The sequence below is a fragment of the Rhineura floridana genome, chromosome 1 (assembly GCF_030035675.1).
Source record: "Rhineura floridana isolate rRhiFlo1 chromosome 1, rRhiFlo1.hap2, whole genome shotgun sequence".
Classification (NCBI taxonomy): Eukaryota; Metazoa; Chordata; class Lepidosauria; order Squamata; family Rhineuridae; genus Rhineura; species Rhineura floridana.
Genome location: NC_084480.1, coordinates 248,226,494 through 248,242,811, shown reverse-complemented (window position 1 = coordinate 248,242,811; position 16,318 = coordinate 248,226,494). Strand labels below are relative to the sequence as shown.

Sequence of the window (16,318 nt, the reverse complement as noted above, 5' to 3'; positions counted from 1 at the left end):
TTATCCAAGTATAGCTTGGCAAGCTAACCTAGGTGGGCCTGTAATGTTCCACTTACATTCTGAGCTGGAGAGGAATTTAGCCTGTCCACTCATCCCTGCCTCCCGCCTTCTAAATGTTTTTGCTGCTCTGGCAGGGAATGGAGGGTGAAGGCTGTCTCTTTCCTTCCTGATGCCTGACATGCTGTTGCATGCTGGATGTGAGTTGTGCTGGGAAATGTGGTTTTTCTTGTGTTGAAAGTGTACTGTACCATGCAGTGCTTCTTGGGTCTGGTATGAATGCTAGACCTCTCTACCTTTGCCTGCTGTTGCTTGAACAGCAGTTTAAGTGAAGGTTTTGGCAGAGGGGAATATAGACAGATGAGTGGGAAGGAGTTGTTTGTGATCCGAGATACTTCCTGGGTTTGGGGGAAACAGTTTTTAAAGCCCAATTCCAAGTCTGACTAGCAGGAGTTTGCCTATCACAACTTGCAACTAGCTGAAATCTTTCCTATATCTAGAGTTCAAAAATACAAATAGTACAAAACAGGAGTTGAAGTATTATACAGTTGAGGGAAGTGTGGGAGAAATGTACAGACTGGGGCTTTTTAAAAATAGCCCCAAATCTAAATATGAAAATAGATAAAATATTCCTTTCCTTTACACCTTTTCTATGTTTTACTTTGTAACCTTCTTGAGGCAAATAAAAAAAAGCCCTTTCTTCAACCAGGTACTCTGGGAAAACCTTAAACTATGAATGTTCTTAAAACATTCTATTAACATTTGAAAGGATAGTTGTTTTAACACTTCTATGTATATGTTTTTCTAAATATAACATCTTTGACAGCCATGAAAATCATAGCCTCCTTATTAATTGTTCTTAGATGCCATAGTTTTCTGAAAATTGGATCAAGATATGCTTTTCCCTAAGCATAAAGATGCATTTATTCCATGGTTATACCAATGTAAGTCAAGTAAAACTTATGTTTTAAAAATGTTTATCCTAAGCTAGATTTCTCCCATTTAAAATGGTTGGCATCTGCTGAATTGTTGCAAGTTTCAGAAACTTGAATTTTCTAATTATGCTGTGGTTTCTCTTTTCCCTGGCAATTAAATTATATTTATCTACACAGATTTAGTTCCAGCATCTTACTAAAAAGTAAAACTAATTTCTTTCCTGTTATGTCTGCTGCTGTCAATCTAATAGCCCATCCTCTGACTTTCACGATCCATTAGTGGGACCCATTTGGTAACTGCCTGCATCTAGTCACAAGAGTAGGGAGAAAACTTTGACTCTTTAGGGAAAAGATAAAGGAGTGAATTTAACACTTTTGTTTGTGGTAGATGTATAAATTTGAAACTTCAGTCCTGAAATGATCTGTTTCAAAAGAATAGTGATCCAGTTGTTTTGGGTAGAAGCATTTTAGCATTAAGAACAGGAATGTAGGCAGCAGCCTTGTACTGAGAGTATTGGGCTTTCTAGTTCAGTATTGTCTGCACTGACATACAAAGGCTCTCCAGAGTTTCATGCAGGGGACCTTCTCAGCCCTACCTGGAGATGCCACGGATTTAGCTTGTGACCTTGTGCATGCTCTACCACTGAGTTATGGTCCTTTCCTTCTGTTGAAAGTTTTAAAAACCTTGGCAACCGTTTAAATAGGCCTATTTTTTATATCAAGTGAATGGCTTGAATGAAGCACTAATCCTTGTGTAATAAGCAGTATGAGCCACAGAGACAGGAAAAAGCCTTTTCTTCCACAATACATTGCTTTTGGGGAAATATGGTAGCACATATTGCGGTATCAATTCAGTCTTCTGCCTTTAGTGGTGCAGTCTCAATTGTATGGTGAGAGTAATTTTGATACTGATACTGTAAACTACTTGCATCCTATGTTTTTTAAAAATTACCATTGTAGCTGAGAATTTGCGATGTTACTTGAACTTGGCATACTGCTCTACAGCTCAGAGTTTGAAGCTCAGAGAGAAACATACATATGTATCAGCATTGTTAATCAAATATAATTAATTGGATTATTTATACAGCTATTTATAATAGCTATCTTCTGTGAGAAGTGGGGATGTTTATGGGAAGTAGGGTGGGTAGTATGGCCTTTGAAGTGTGCATGACAAGGAAAAGATCCTAAGTTACCTTCTACTCACTTTAAATATCCCGGAGTAGACTGTTGTGCATTTATATTCCTATATTTTGCTTTTCCTCTCTCCATTTTTACACTAATCCATATCAGGCAGAGATTCCTGCTAATACAATGGTAGTGTTAATTTTTGTGGATTTTCCCTCTTCTCTGCAGTCCCCTGTATCACCCTCCATGCTATTTCAGGGGATTCCTCAACCTTCCAGAGCAGATTTTCAGGAGGCTTATAGGGTGAGTGGGGGGGATAAGCAGGAATAGGGGGAGATTGTTCTGTTGCGCAAGGAGGAATCCTTGAGCTGACAGAATGATCTGCTTAGCGCTACCTTGAATACAAGCCTCTGTGTTTAATAATCATAGTGGAAGATAATGATGTGCTGAAAAATATTGCAGGACTGGAGATACTAGGTATTGGAAGAAGATGAATGTATCGGAACCAGCAAGGGCTATGCTTGGCAATGTAATTAGTTGTTGTACCACATGTAGTTGTTGTACTACATGTACATGTGATGTATTTGTTGGACTAACTGCTTCTGTTTCATTAAATTGTCTTTCAGCCACCCACACAGAGTATGCCAATGGGTCCAGGAGGAATGAGTCAGAGCGGCCCTCCTCCACCTCCACGTTCTCACAGTATGGGTTCAGATGGTATGGTAGGTGGGGGCCCTCCTGCACCGCACATGCAAAACCAGATGAACGGACAGATGCCTGGTAAGTTTTTTTTTCTCCTAGAAGGCATTAACACCAGAGTTGCTCAGCAACTGAAACAACATATGGGCTCAAGGGATAGAAGACTGTTGATGACAAAACTACTTTGGATGCCCCTGAGTACAAGCTCTCTAAGTTTGTTAGCTGTAGAGCTACGTGACCTGTATTCTGTGTTTATCAGGCTGCCCTTGGGCTTTGATGTAGCTGACACACAACATTCCTCTGAACAGGACTAGCTAAATTTAGTCTTTCTGAAACCATACAGTTACAGCTGTGCTTAGAAGGCTTTTTGAAGAAAGGTACTGACCCATGGCTGAATAAGTTCTTGAAAGAAACTATCTCAAACCATCACAGCTAAGTTAGTGTGATAAGTAAGAGGCAAAGCTGATCGAAAAGTCACTTAGACAGAAAATCTGATTTCTAGGGTACAACAGAGAGGGGAAAGACAAGCTGTATATTAAGCAATTTGTGTGTTAAAAAAATACCCCCAAACCATTGTTTTGGGTCTAAACCTAAAGCCAAGTGTTTATTACAGAACAAAATGTAAAATGTCAGTGCTTGCAGGTATAAAAACAAAATAGTGTTCTATATTGTTTTTGGTTATGGAGATAATTGCTTTCTTAAGCAGTAACTTCCAAATTCTGGTCTCCTTTCAAGAGCATAAATGGGGATGTTGGAACTACAACTCCCATCATCCTTGGCAGTTGATTTCGTTGGCTGGCGCTGATGTGAGTTGGAGTTGAACATCATCTGGAGGCCCACAGGTTACCCATCCTGCTTTGTGATGCAAAGGACTCGTGAGGTCTTAGCAATTGCAGATAAGGAATAGTGGTGTATACAAATTGTCATGTAGGAATGATAAGAGCTGGGTTTTTTCTGTTTTCTGCTTAACTATTAAAGGTACAGAAGCTCTGGTACATGTGACATGTCAAGGCACATCCACTTGTAGATCCCAATCCACCAGTTGAGACCAAGGATGTAAAGCAGATAAATAGCCTGTATTGTATAATACTTAGAATGATAGTTGTAGATTGAGGGATCCTGGGTTTAAATCATGGTTCAGTCATAGACATCTACATGCACAGAGCCCAATGTGCGTTGTCTTTATCCCCATGTTTTGTACATCTTGATTTTGGCATGATAATAGTCTATGCTGAATGAAGGCCTCTGATGAGCATAGATGTTGAATGAAGGCCTCTGATGAGCATAGAGTGGAGTGATGTGAACTCAATTTCCCTACTGATTTTATGATTTGAATGTCTACCTTTGAGGAGATCCGTTGCTTTATTGGTGTAGAGAAAATCAAGTTGTCAGATGAAAGACTTTCATGGAGAAACTGCATGTAGGGAATCCAATCCAGTGAATGGGATTTTGAAGTCTAATCTGATGGTATGGTGGAAAGAACCGAGGGAAGACCAGAAAATTTGTATATTTGTTTTTAAATGTTTTTAATTGTTGTAAAGCACCCAGAGAGCTTTGGCTATGGGGCAGCATATACATTTAATTAATTAATTAATTAATTAAACTACTCATATGGATGCATGTTAATCATGGGCAACTTTGACAGATGGGTGGGATAACCCATCTGTCAATCACATGATATCATATGATTGACAGGTGGGTTGTCTCACCCACCTGTCAATCTCTTTCTCAGTGGTTCCCCAAGTGCAAGGGGCTTCACCAGGCCTATGCCTAGCACTTTGGGAAGCACCAAGCATAGGGCTGGCAAAGCACTTTGCACAGCAGTTCCCTCCTGATAGCCGGTAGGCTGTTGGTCACTTGGGAATTCCTGTGCAGTGTTAAAAGCAGGCTTTGGCTCTCCTGCACATCAGTTGATGGGTAGAAAAGGTGAAGGTATATTGTGCAGAGCTTGCAAAGAGTTTTGCAAGGTCTCTGCAGCAATCCAGCAGGCACCCATTGCCTGCAAGCTTCAGTCTCCCGCCTATCAGCTGATGGGCAGGAGAGCAAAAGCCTCCTTTTAGCAGGCTTTGGATGCCCACTGGATCACTGCATGGGGCGAACCTGCACAATGATTCACCTTTGGCTTGATGGGCAGGAAAGCCAAAGCCTGCTTTCCCTTGCCAATGCACAATTCAGAGCGCATTTTAAGGGTCCTGATTGTGCATTGCAGCCATGTTTTTACCTGCCTGACACCTGATATCACATATGACATCAGGTGTGGGATAGGTGCGTATGGTTTGAATCCCTGGCGGACCGTGTTTGGCCTGTGGGCCAGAGTTTCCCCACCCTCTGTCTTAAGGAAGTTGCAAATAGGAACTTGTTTTGACTTTTAAGAACTGCATGTTGAATAGCTGCTCGCTAGGTCCTGCTAGTGTGTGTGTGTCTTGTGGTATTTCCCTTACTGTTGAACTTGTGCAGTTCAGGTGTCTAGATTTTTAACTGCTTCCTGAAGAGATAGTTATTGCATGAAATGAATGGGAAAAGCAGACAGGTGGTTGCAGAACCATCTAGTGAGCTGGTTTAGATGACACTCTTCCATAAAATCTAATCTACCTACCTGCCACCCTTCATAGAGAATAGGTGAAATCTGCTATTATTTTTGCAAGAGTGGATTTGGTACTTTCAGTTCTCTTCTACAAATCATGCCTATGTTACAATTCAAGCTATGAAAATATGTTTAACACATTTGATATTAAGCACATAATTCCAGAATTAACAGAATTTTAAACGGCTTTAGGTACAGAATGAGAGAGCCAGTGTGGTGTAGTGGTTAAGGTGTTGGACTACGACCTGGGAGACAAGGGTTCGAATTCCCACACAGCCATGAAGCTCACTGGGTGACCTTGGGGCAGTCACTGCCTCTCAGCCTCAGAGGAAGGCAATGGTAAACCACCTCTGAATACCAATGACCATGAAAACCCTATTCATAGGGTCGCCATAAGTCGGGATAGACTTGAAGGTAGCACATTTACATTTTCAGGTACAGAATGAAGCTGCAGATTTCTCAAAGTTCTCCTCTGTCTCGAATGTTTATAACTGATAAGGATGGACAGAGGATTCTGTAGCTTAATTTTATTTTCCTCTGCCTTAGCAATAGAGAAACAAAGTAAAAATAAAAAATACATCTTAAAAAATAAAGTAGATCAGTTTCTTCAGATGCACAGTGTGTCTGTTCTAGGCTGTGTTATCAGTGTTACTTCTGGCTGGCTGTTAGTTGGGTATCGCCCTCTATATTCAGAACATAAACAAAGTAGACCCACTGAAATCAGTGGGCTTGTCCATTGATTTCAGTGGGTCTGCTCTGAGTATGACTTAGGAAGCAATCCAGTAATTTTCCTCATAAGTAAGCTCCATTGAGTTTGATGGGACTGACTCCCAGATAAGTGTATTGGATTGAAGTGTTATCACCCACACTTTTTATTTTAAAAACTGAGGTTTAAATAATCCTTAGTATGATCTTGTTTTTAAACAAATTGCAGTAGATGTGGTACCTAATGAGAAGAGCTGCGTTCACAAATTTGTTGTTGTTTACATGCTTTCAATTCAGTTACGACTCACAGCAACCATATGAATCAGTGACCTCCAATAGCATCTGTTATAAACCACCCTGTTAAGATCTTGTAAGATCAGGTCTGTGGCTCCCTTTACAGAATCAATCCATATTTTGTTTGGCCTTCTTTTCTACTTGTGATGTTCCTATATATTAGTGTATATATGGTAAGTGCTGGTTGTTTAGAGTATACATGGTAAGTAGTGAAAGAGGAGGGGGAGTGAATGGGCAATAGAATGCTTGATGATTGGCTGAATGTTTAAAATGGCTGACAGTATAAATGAAAGGATGACAGGTAAATCTGGGTGAATGTGAGGTGGTGAATTGTGGAATCTGGGGGGGAGAAGATAAAGAGTGGATTGCTTGGTGGGGTTTAGAGAGTTGTTTACCAGGAGGGAGGTGGAGTTCGGATTAGTATTGAGTAAAACCATATGCCTTAAGAAGAAATCTTGTTAATCTTGTTAGCTTTGTTATCTGTAATAAATACTTAATTTGGTTGATCCTTGGCTGGGGTTTCACAGACCAGAAGGGAGGGTAAGGTAATGACCAAGGCTGAAGGGGAACTGTAACAAATGGTGGCAGCGGTGAAGAGAATAACAATACCAGTATTCAGAGTCTCTGGGAATACTAGTATTGGGACGTTACTGGTGGTTGCCTAGCAGGGGGATCTGTTGAGATCTGTGCTAGAGCGGGGAGGTAAACCAGAAGAGAGTGCGGTCCGGACTGGTGGAGTCCCTGGTGGTGCCTAGAGACAGGCAGTAACCACGCGCAGGTAGGAACCTGACAGGGAGAGCCAGGGAAGGACGCATCACACTACTCCCTTCTGTTTTTCCTAGTGTTATTGTCTTCTCTAGTAAATCATGTCTTCTCTTTATGTGTCCAAAGTATGATCATCTCAGTTTCATCATTTTAGCTTCTAGTGATAGTTCTGGTTCAGTTTGTTCTAACACCCAATTATTTGTCTTTTTCGCAGTCCATGTTAACCACAAAGCTCTCCTCCAACACATTTCACATGAGTTGATTTTTCTCTTATCCCCTTTTTTACTGTCCAACTTTCACATCCATACATAGAGATCGGGAATACCATGGTCTGAATGATCCTGACTTTGGTGTTCAGTGATACATTTTTGCATTTGAGGACCTTTTCTAGTTCTCCCATAGCTCCCCTCCCCAGCCCTAGCCTTCTAATTTCTTGACTATTGTCTCCATTTTGGTTAATGACTGTGCCAAGGTATTGATAATCCTTGATAAGTTCAATGTCCTCGTTGCCAACTTTAAAGTTACATAAATCTTCTGTTGTCATTACTTTAGTCTTTTTGACATTCAGCTATAGTCCTGCTTTTGTGATTTCCTCTTTAACTTTCATCAGCATTCATTTCAAATCATTACTGGTTTCTGCTAGTAGTATGTTATCGTCAGCATATCTTAAATTACTGATATTTCTCCCTCCAATTTTCACACCTCCTTCATCTTGATCCAATCCCACTTTCTGTATGATATATTCTGCATATAGATTAAAGAAATAAGGTGATAAAATACATTCCTATCTTGCACCTTTTCTGATTGGGAACCAGTTGGTTTCTCCATGTTCTGTCCTTACAATAGCCTCTTGTCCAGAGTATAGGTTGCGCATCAGGACAATCAGATGCTGTGGCACCCCCATTTCTTTTAAAGCATTCCATAGTTTTTTGTGATCTACGCAATCGAAGGCCTTGCTGTAGTCAATAAAGCACAGGGTGATTTTCTTCTGAAATTCCTTGGTCCATTCCATTATCCAACGTATGTTTGTGATATGATCTCTGGTACCTCTTCCCTTTCTAAATCCAGCTTGAATATCTGGCATTTCTCACTCCATAATATGGTTGTAGAATCTTGAGCATTACTTCACTTGCATGGGATATTAAGGCAATAGTTTGTTAATTACTACATTCCCTGGGATCCCCTTTCTTTGGAATTGGGGTATATATTGAATGCTTCCAGTCTGTGGGCCATTGTTTTATTTTCCATATTTCTTGACAAATTTTTGTCAAAATTTGGACAGACTCAGTCTCAGTAACAATATTTGGACGGACCCAGTAATAGCAGCTCTGTTGATATGCCATCTGTTCCTGGTAATTTGTTTCTTCAAGTATATTAAGAGCAGCTTTCACCTCACATTCTAAAATTTCTGGTTCTTCATTATACGTTTCCTCCATGAATGAATCTGTCATCCTTGCATCTCATTTATATAGTTCTTCAATGTATTATTTCCATCTTTCTTTTATTTTATATCGGTCAGTCAGTGTGTTCCCCTGTAGATTATTCAACATCCCTATTTTTGGTTTAAATTTCCCTTTAATTCCTCTAATCTTTTGGAATCAGGCTCTTGTTCTACCTTTTTTGTTGTACTCTTCTATTTCTGTACAGTGGCTATTGTAATAGTTCTCTTTGTCCCTATGTACCAGTTGCTGTATTATTGAATTTAGGGTTCTAACCATGTTTCTGTCTCCTTTTACTTTTCTTTCCTTCTTTAACCATTTTAAGAGTTTTGTCAGTCACCCATTGAGGTCTTTCTCTCTTTTTAACTAGAGATATTGTCTGTTTGCATTCTTCCCTGATAATGTCTCTGACTTCATCGTTCTTCTGGTTCTCTGTCAACTAAGTTTAAAGCCTCAAATCTGTTCCTTATTTGATCTTTATATTCTTCTGGGATGTTATTTAAATTGTATTTTGGCATCATGATTGCTTTGTTGTTGGTCTTTAGCTTTGCTCTGTTTTTTTATATCACCAGTTCATGATCTGTACCGCAGTCTGCTCCTGGTCTTGTTTTTGCAGAAAGTATGGAACTTCTCCATCTTCTGCTACCAATTATATAATCAATTTGATTCCTGTGTTGACCATTTAGTGATGTCTATGTGTACAATTGTGTTTTCAGTGCTCAAAAAATGTGTTTGCAAGAAACAATTGGCTTCTCATAATTCAATAAGACATTCTCCTGCTTCATTTCTGTCTCCTAACCCCCTTTTCCCCACAATTTCTAGTTCTTCTCTTTCCCTTCTTTTGCATTCCAGTTCCCCACGATTGTCAGCACATCTTGTGTTGGTGTGTGATCAATTTCTTCCTGTACCTCTGTGTAAAATCTCTCCAACTCCTCTTCTTTTGTGTTTGCCATTGGAGCATAGACTTGGATAATGGTTATGTTAATAGGTTTCCCTGTTGAGTCTCATTGATATCACTCTCTCAGACCTAGCGTTATAGCTCCTAATTGTTTTTTACCTCACTGTTAAAGCAACCCCGTTTCTTAATTTCCAATTTCCTGCATAAAATATTTTGTAGTTGCCTGATTGAAAATGTCCCATTCCCGTCCATTTTAATTCACTCACACCAAGTATTGTAATGTTGATATGCTCCATTTCTTGCTTGACAATTTCTAACTTTCTCTGATTCATGCTTCTCACATTCCATGTTCCTACTGTGTTCGTCATACAACTCTGGACTCTCCTTTCGCATCTGTGCACATCAGCCTTTGGGCTTCTTTTCAGCTTTGACCCAGTTGCATCATTAGTCAGAGCGCTACTTGTACTTCTCCGTTCTTCCCCAGTAGCTCAGTGAGTGCCATCTGACCTGGGAGTCTCATCTTCCAGCTCTATCTCATGTTGCATTTTAGATTTTCTTGGTAAGAGTTATTCAGAGGTAGTTTACCATTACTTTCCTCTGAGTCTGGATGCATCTTAGTCTTGTGTCTCAAGTTTGACCATTCCGCCTTGGGTGCCCCTGCTAAGAGTCTGGCCTCTTGGTATAGACTCCTGATGGCATTGCTCTCAGCTTCTTTGACACTCTCAAACCCCCTCACCAAGTTATGGTGTGCATGCTAGAGGAGGTGTTCAGATATTATCGACATAAAATCTTGTAATCTTTCCAGATAGATTGAAGTAAGCGTTGGAAACAACTGAGAATAAGCCTAAGGCTATCTGTTATGCCATTAAAAGAAAAACATGAATAAAGGCTCTTGACATTCTGCAGCAATAGAAGTGTCCTGCTTTACCTAGTATTAAGCACTCAGAAAACCTTCATCCCCTTCTAAGCAGTATAACTGAAATAATCAAGGGCTTGACATACTTTCCCTGTTTATTTGTTTGTTTATATCCCGCCATTCCTCCCAGCAGCAGCCCACTTTCCCTTCACAAAAAGCTAGCTTTTTCTTACAAAAATAAAAAGAGAAGCATGATCTAGGATTCTAAATCTTACTAATGGCTTAAAGCAATGTCTCATAACAACTGAAAGCTAGGTGTGGGGAACCTTTGGTCCTCCAGATGTTGCTGAATTACAACTCCCATCAGCCCCCACAGGCATGGCCAGTGTCCAAGCATAATGGAAGTAGTAGTTCAGCAACATCTGGATGGCCAAAGGTTTTGAGTTGTTATGGGACATTTATCTAATAATGATGGTAGTACATATGCTAGAATGTAGGGTTGCACATTGCAGTTGATTTAGGCCCTAGGGTTAGGACAGACAAAAGCATTTCCTTTTGTAAAAAGCACGTAGATGAACTTTCTGGAGGACATTTTTATTTTGCCATGATAGCTAAACAAATTTTTATCCATTTATAGAGCCAGTACGCCTCTGAGGACCAGATGCTGTGGATAAATTAATAGGAAGACTTAGGCTTTCTTGCCCACCTTGTAAGATTCTAGAGGCATCTGGCTGAATTCTTCTGGAAATGTAGTTATGGTATAGTCTAGTCCAACTAAGCAGTTATTCTGATCACATATCTAAGTATAGATTTATAAATTGAACCAGGGGTCACCAACATTTTTGGACTTTGAGCCTATTTCTCATTTTGAGAGAGTGATGTTGTATAGTAGGAGACATGCCTAAGCCTCTTTGTATAGTTTTCATACTTTTGCATTTGCCAATTGAAGAGGAGATTCTTTAACATCCACTTGTACTTATTGTGTAACAGTATTTGCAAAAAAAAACCTGTTAGGGCGTATGTAACGTCAGACGAACCCACCACAGGAAAGATGCATCCTGATTGCTAGGAAAAAATGAAAGGGCAAACCGTGAAGATTCTAAGGACTACTAGAAAATAAGACAGAAGCAAAAAGAGAGCACTAAAGGGATGAAGAAAACAGCTCTTTAGAACCCCAAGGGTTCCTATTGCCTGGTGTCTAGACAACTCACTTACCAGTCACATCTCTGACATCACTCATTGGCTATAAACACTGACAGGCAGAAACAGCCAGGCTGGCTTATTTCACAGAAATTACTTAGAAGGGTACCTGCACATTTTGCTTCATAATATTCTTTCTAGGAAGGCTATAGACTTACCGTAAAAAAAAAAAAAGAAAGCTCACAGTTTTGGGCCCCTGAATGGGGGCCCCAATGAATGGCTTTGTGGTGGGGTTGCCAGGTCAAAAGCATCCCAAATCCTGAGATTTCAGGAGTGGGCCCTAGTGATGTCATTAAGTATGATATGTTAAGCATCAACCACAGTTGCTTAGAGCATACCACTCAAACAAAAAATTTCTCTGATTAGAAATTAAGAGAGAAATCTTAGCTACATGCGGGTGTTCCCAGGTCCAGCTGAAGTGATGGGATCATTCCTTCTCACCTGCTTAGGGAGCCTGGGTAAGGAACATTTAACCTAGCCTACTTGCTTCTGGCAAGAAAGGTTTAAGTGCCCTCAGGCCAGGCCAGTCACCAGAAGGCCATTGTAGGAAGAAGGGAGCCTGGTATTGTGAAGATGTTAGGTGGGAGCACTCAGGAGTAAAAATGGCTGCAATTCTAAACACACTTGCTAAGGGCCTTATCCCCATAGAACTCAACAGAACTTACTTCTGAGTAGATATTGTTAGGATTGTGCTGTTGGTAAGGCTTGAGTAGGGCTCCTCTGCAAAGATATCTGTATCTATGCAGGGTTGGCAACCCAGTCTGGAATGCTTGTCTGCCTTTTAACATGGCTGCTCCAAGCTTCTTTACACACTTGACCCTTCACTGCAGAGAGAGGTTTGAGAAATGAGTAAGAGTTAAGAAGATTCTCTTCCTTTCCTGCCTACCTTGTGGGCTGCTCTGAACTCTTTGACAGCCAACCCAATTCCAGTGAGTAATAATTGACAGAGAAAACACACATGGTTTGGTATACCTTCACAGACAGCAGCTTGGGAACAACAGCAATAGAAGGCACATTTCCCAGTGTGTGAATTCTTTTACTGCAAGAAACAAACCATCATGCAAACGACAAGGTGCATCATCAGTGGGTTTAAGGGGGTTGAGCTGAGTGCATGGAACCACTATTGTGGGTTCTATGGATGTAATGGAGTGAGGTCAGAGGTAAATGAAATGCAAAGAGAAAAACAAAAGACAGTGATGATTTTCTAAATGCAATATCATATCAACCACAAGATTCCTGTGAGTAAGGTGGAAAATTCAATGTCTGCAACTAGTCAGGGTTCCTAACCACAACCCAAAACTAAAAGAACCTGGCAGCCAGTCAGTCAAGGTCATAGAAATCCTCATGCAGCATAACCTGACCACGGGGCTGCCCTTAAGTGTAGAATGCTGCAGCACAAATGCTGACATGAGTGAGACCCTATCAGCACATAATGCTTTTGCTTTGAAATCTGCACTGTTTGCCAATTTACTACCAGACCAAGTTCAAGGTGTGCTTTCCTTGTTATGAGTGCCACATAGTTCTTGTTCTGCTCTTGTAAGAAATCAGTACTTTAGTGTGGCAGCACCTACGCTTTGGAACTCCCTATTGATATATTAGGCAGGCGCCTTCATTGTAATCTTTTCAGCACCTGCTAAAAACATTTTTGTTTAGGCAAGCCTACTCAGGCATGTAGAAGTATTGTGTTTTTTATTTGTTTTTAACTCATTGGTGGTTTTATTATTTGGAATGTTTTTAAATACCTGTCTTTAACTGTTTTTGCCAATAATTTTATTGTTTTAATTACTTCTGTAAACAGCTTTAAGGTTTTTCCAATAAAGCAGTGTATAAGTGTTGTAAATAAAATACATAAATAAATTTTGGAGTCACTGTGGCCCTTGGGTCTCTTTCCTCTTTTAGGCACAAAGGAATCTGCCTTATATCGACTCAACCCATTTGGTAATATCTAGCTCAGTACTGATGACATGGACTAGCATTGGCTCTTCTCGATTCCAGGCAATAATCTTTTCCAGAGATTGAATTTTGGACCTTTGCATGCATAGCATGTGCCCTACTACTGAGCTACAGCCCTGTTTAAAAAAGTATCTTTTAAAATTCTTCTTTTCAATTCACTAATGAATGCACAGCATACCTAGGGCAAATCCACACAATGCATTTTAAGCACATTCAACATAATTTGAAGCACGTGAATCCCACCAAAGAATCCTGGGAACTGTAATTTGTTAAGGGTGGTAGGAACTATGTAACTATGAGGGGAAACTACAATTCCAGGATTCTTTTGGGGGAAATAATGTGATTTAAATGTGAATTGGATGTGCTTTAAATGTATTATGCAGATCTGTATTATTTCATAAACTTTGCCTGCATATAAATCATTTTAATTTTTAAAATGGAAATCAGCTACGAAGTTTACTGGGTGACCATGGGCTACTCACCATCTCTCAGCCTAATCTGCCCCTCATGGTGAAAACAACAGAGGAGGACCATGACCACCCCAAGGAAAAAAAGGCACACTTAAAATGTAGAGGAAATAATAAATGTACAGGTATAGTGTGAAATCAGATACTTATGGGGACATAAGAAATATTTTTCAAGCATGAGTGTCAAAGATGTTTATTATTTACACAACCTGTGAAGATATTTATAGGGCAATCCTATGCATGTTTACTCAGAATATACACCCCATATAATAGTTTATTGTCAAAACCAGTTGGTAATTGCAGAACTTTTTTTAAAATCAGTATTAGTTTCCTACCAAATAAAAGCAGTGACATCTAAGTAAGCCCTGCCTAATTGCTTTAAAAATTGGAGGGGGAGAGAAAGATTTACAACACAGTCCTTTGCTAAGTCCCATTGATTTACAGCACAATCCTAACCATGTCTTCTCAATAGTAAGTCCTACTGAATTCAATGAGGTTTACTCCCAGTTATGTGGGATTAGCATTGCAAGCTTTACTCCCAGAAAAGTGAGTATAGGATTGAAGGTTCATATTGGGAAGGTTTCAAACAGGCCATGAATTAGATAAATAAACTGCCCTCTTCAACAGCCCAGGAAAATTTAAACTTGTTTGACTCCTTATAATTAGAAAATTATAATTAGAAAAGAATAACACATTGTAATGCCATCATAAGCTACAGCATGTACACTATTTTAAATTTCTGTTCAAAAATTATTTGAAAGATAAAATGTATATGCTATTTTTTGCAAGTAATTTTAAAAAAACCTGTGTGTACACTTTTATTATAATAATAATTGAAATAGTTTACTTTGTAATGCCTACCAAGATCTGGCTGTGATTTTCAGTTCTAGATTTCCTGCTATACTATTATAGGGGGAAATGCAATCTTGCTGTTACTGGAAGTTATACACTCAAATTCTGATGTGCAGGAAAAGGAAGCTTCTTTTCAGGATTTGCAAAAGTTCTAGCTATTGCCTGAAGGTCAGCAAATCTCTTGTCAGTCACAACCTTGACTTCACTTATTGGCTAAAAATCTGAAAGGGCGGGATTAGAGCAGACAACTTCTAGCAGAAGTGGGAAGGGGGCTGACATTGTGGTGTGTATCTCTTGAACCAGACCACTTAGAAACTTAATTTTTTAAAAAAGTGAAAGCTAAGAGTCCGGAGGTTGGGGTGACTCACCCAGAGAGGGCACCCACAAACTGGAGACTTGGAAACCCTGCTTTGTGGGCACTGTGTTTGCAACCTCTGAGTTGAACTGTAGCTTGCCACATATTCGACTTTGAGACTTAAAAAAAAAGTTCTGATTCACATGATATTGCCATAATGAGTAACAATTCCCAATTGTCTGTATTTAGCTTTTGGAAGAATGAAGCAAGTTGCTCTCCTATTCTTCAGATTTCACTACACTCTGAGCAAGAATTGATCCATTCCCAACTCCCACCTGTCCTAGCCATATTCAGTAGCACTAGCAGATTTTGGTAGCTAAGCTTTCACTTAATGGTTGCTCTTTCTGAGGCATGACAAGAGGCTTCTCCTTTAATGAGCAGTGTACAGCAACGAGTGGTAGACATGTGCTTTGGCTGTGTTCTCATTAAGAGAGTGGAATGTGAATCCTGAACTGAAGCAAGTAAACCCATTTTCAGGAGGCTAGCACAATTTAAAAATTTAAAAAGGAAATAGGCCAACCAAACATCAGATTGATTTACAAAAGAGTAGGGAAGTAAAAGAGAGAGAGAGAAATCTGTTATGCCATAGGCAACCTGGAACAAATCAGTCTTTGTGTGGCATCTAAACACCATTGAGAAAGCAAACCAGATATCCCAGGCAGGACGTTTTATAGCATGGAAAGTTAGCAGTGGCACACAAACCAGGGTTTCCCCTGATAACATGGGCAGGCATGATAGTGTGGGAGGTGGTGGTACTTTGAGAAAAAGCAAAACTTTGAATTGGAGTTGAAAATGGACCAGAAGTCAGTGAAGCTTATAAAATGATGTATATGTGTATATCTCAAGCAATGTAGTTATAATGAAAAAAAGAAATGGTTTCAACTTCAAATTGGTGTCATACATTACAAGAGAGCAATAAATTTGACATACAATGCCATAGAGCTTACTAGAACTGTATGCCAGATTTATTGTTCTCAGGTATTTCCTAGTTAGACTTTAGGTGGGCATAAGAAAAGGGAATTTGTGGACACCTGCAGCCATATATGGCCCCAAGAAGCCCAGTCCTGTCCAGTCTTAGAAGCTGTCACAACCAAAAAGTCAAAGCAGTTGCCCCATCATTTGGCAAATTATTGCGATGAAAGCCTTAGTGATATGTGCGCTTTCCTTTGCATGTGAATATGCATCTTCTTTATA

General features: G+C 39.7%; 1 protein-coding gene across 6 annotated transcripts in view; it reads left to right on the top strand.

Annotated features, from left to right (window-relative positions):
* SS18 (SS18 subunit of BAF chromatin remodeling complex) overlaps positions 1-16,318 on the top strand; it is a 45,097-nt gene that overhangs the window by 11,022 nt on the left and 17,757 nt on the right. For 5 of the 6 annotated variants that reach the window (XM_061597433.1, XM_061597424.1, XM_061597462.1 and 2 more), the window contains one exon: positions 2,684-2,837. In XM_061597433.1, coding sequence (XP_061453417.1) covers positions 2,684-2,837 — 154 coding nt within the window. Of the gene's footprint in view, positions 1-860; positions 942-2,683; positions 2,838-16,318 lie in introns of all 6 variants that reach the window. The other variant, XM_061597472.1, reaches the window with a different exon arrangement.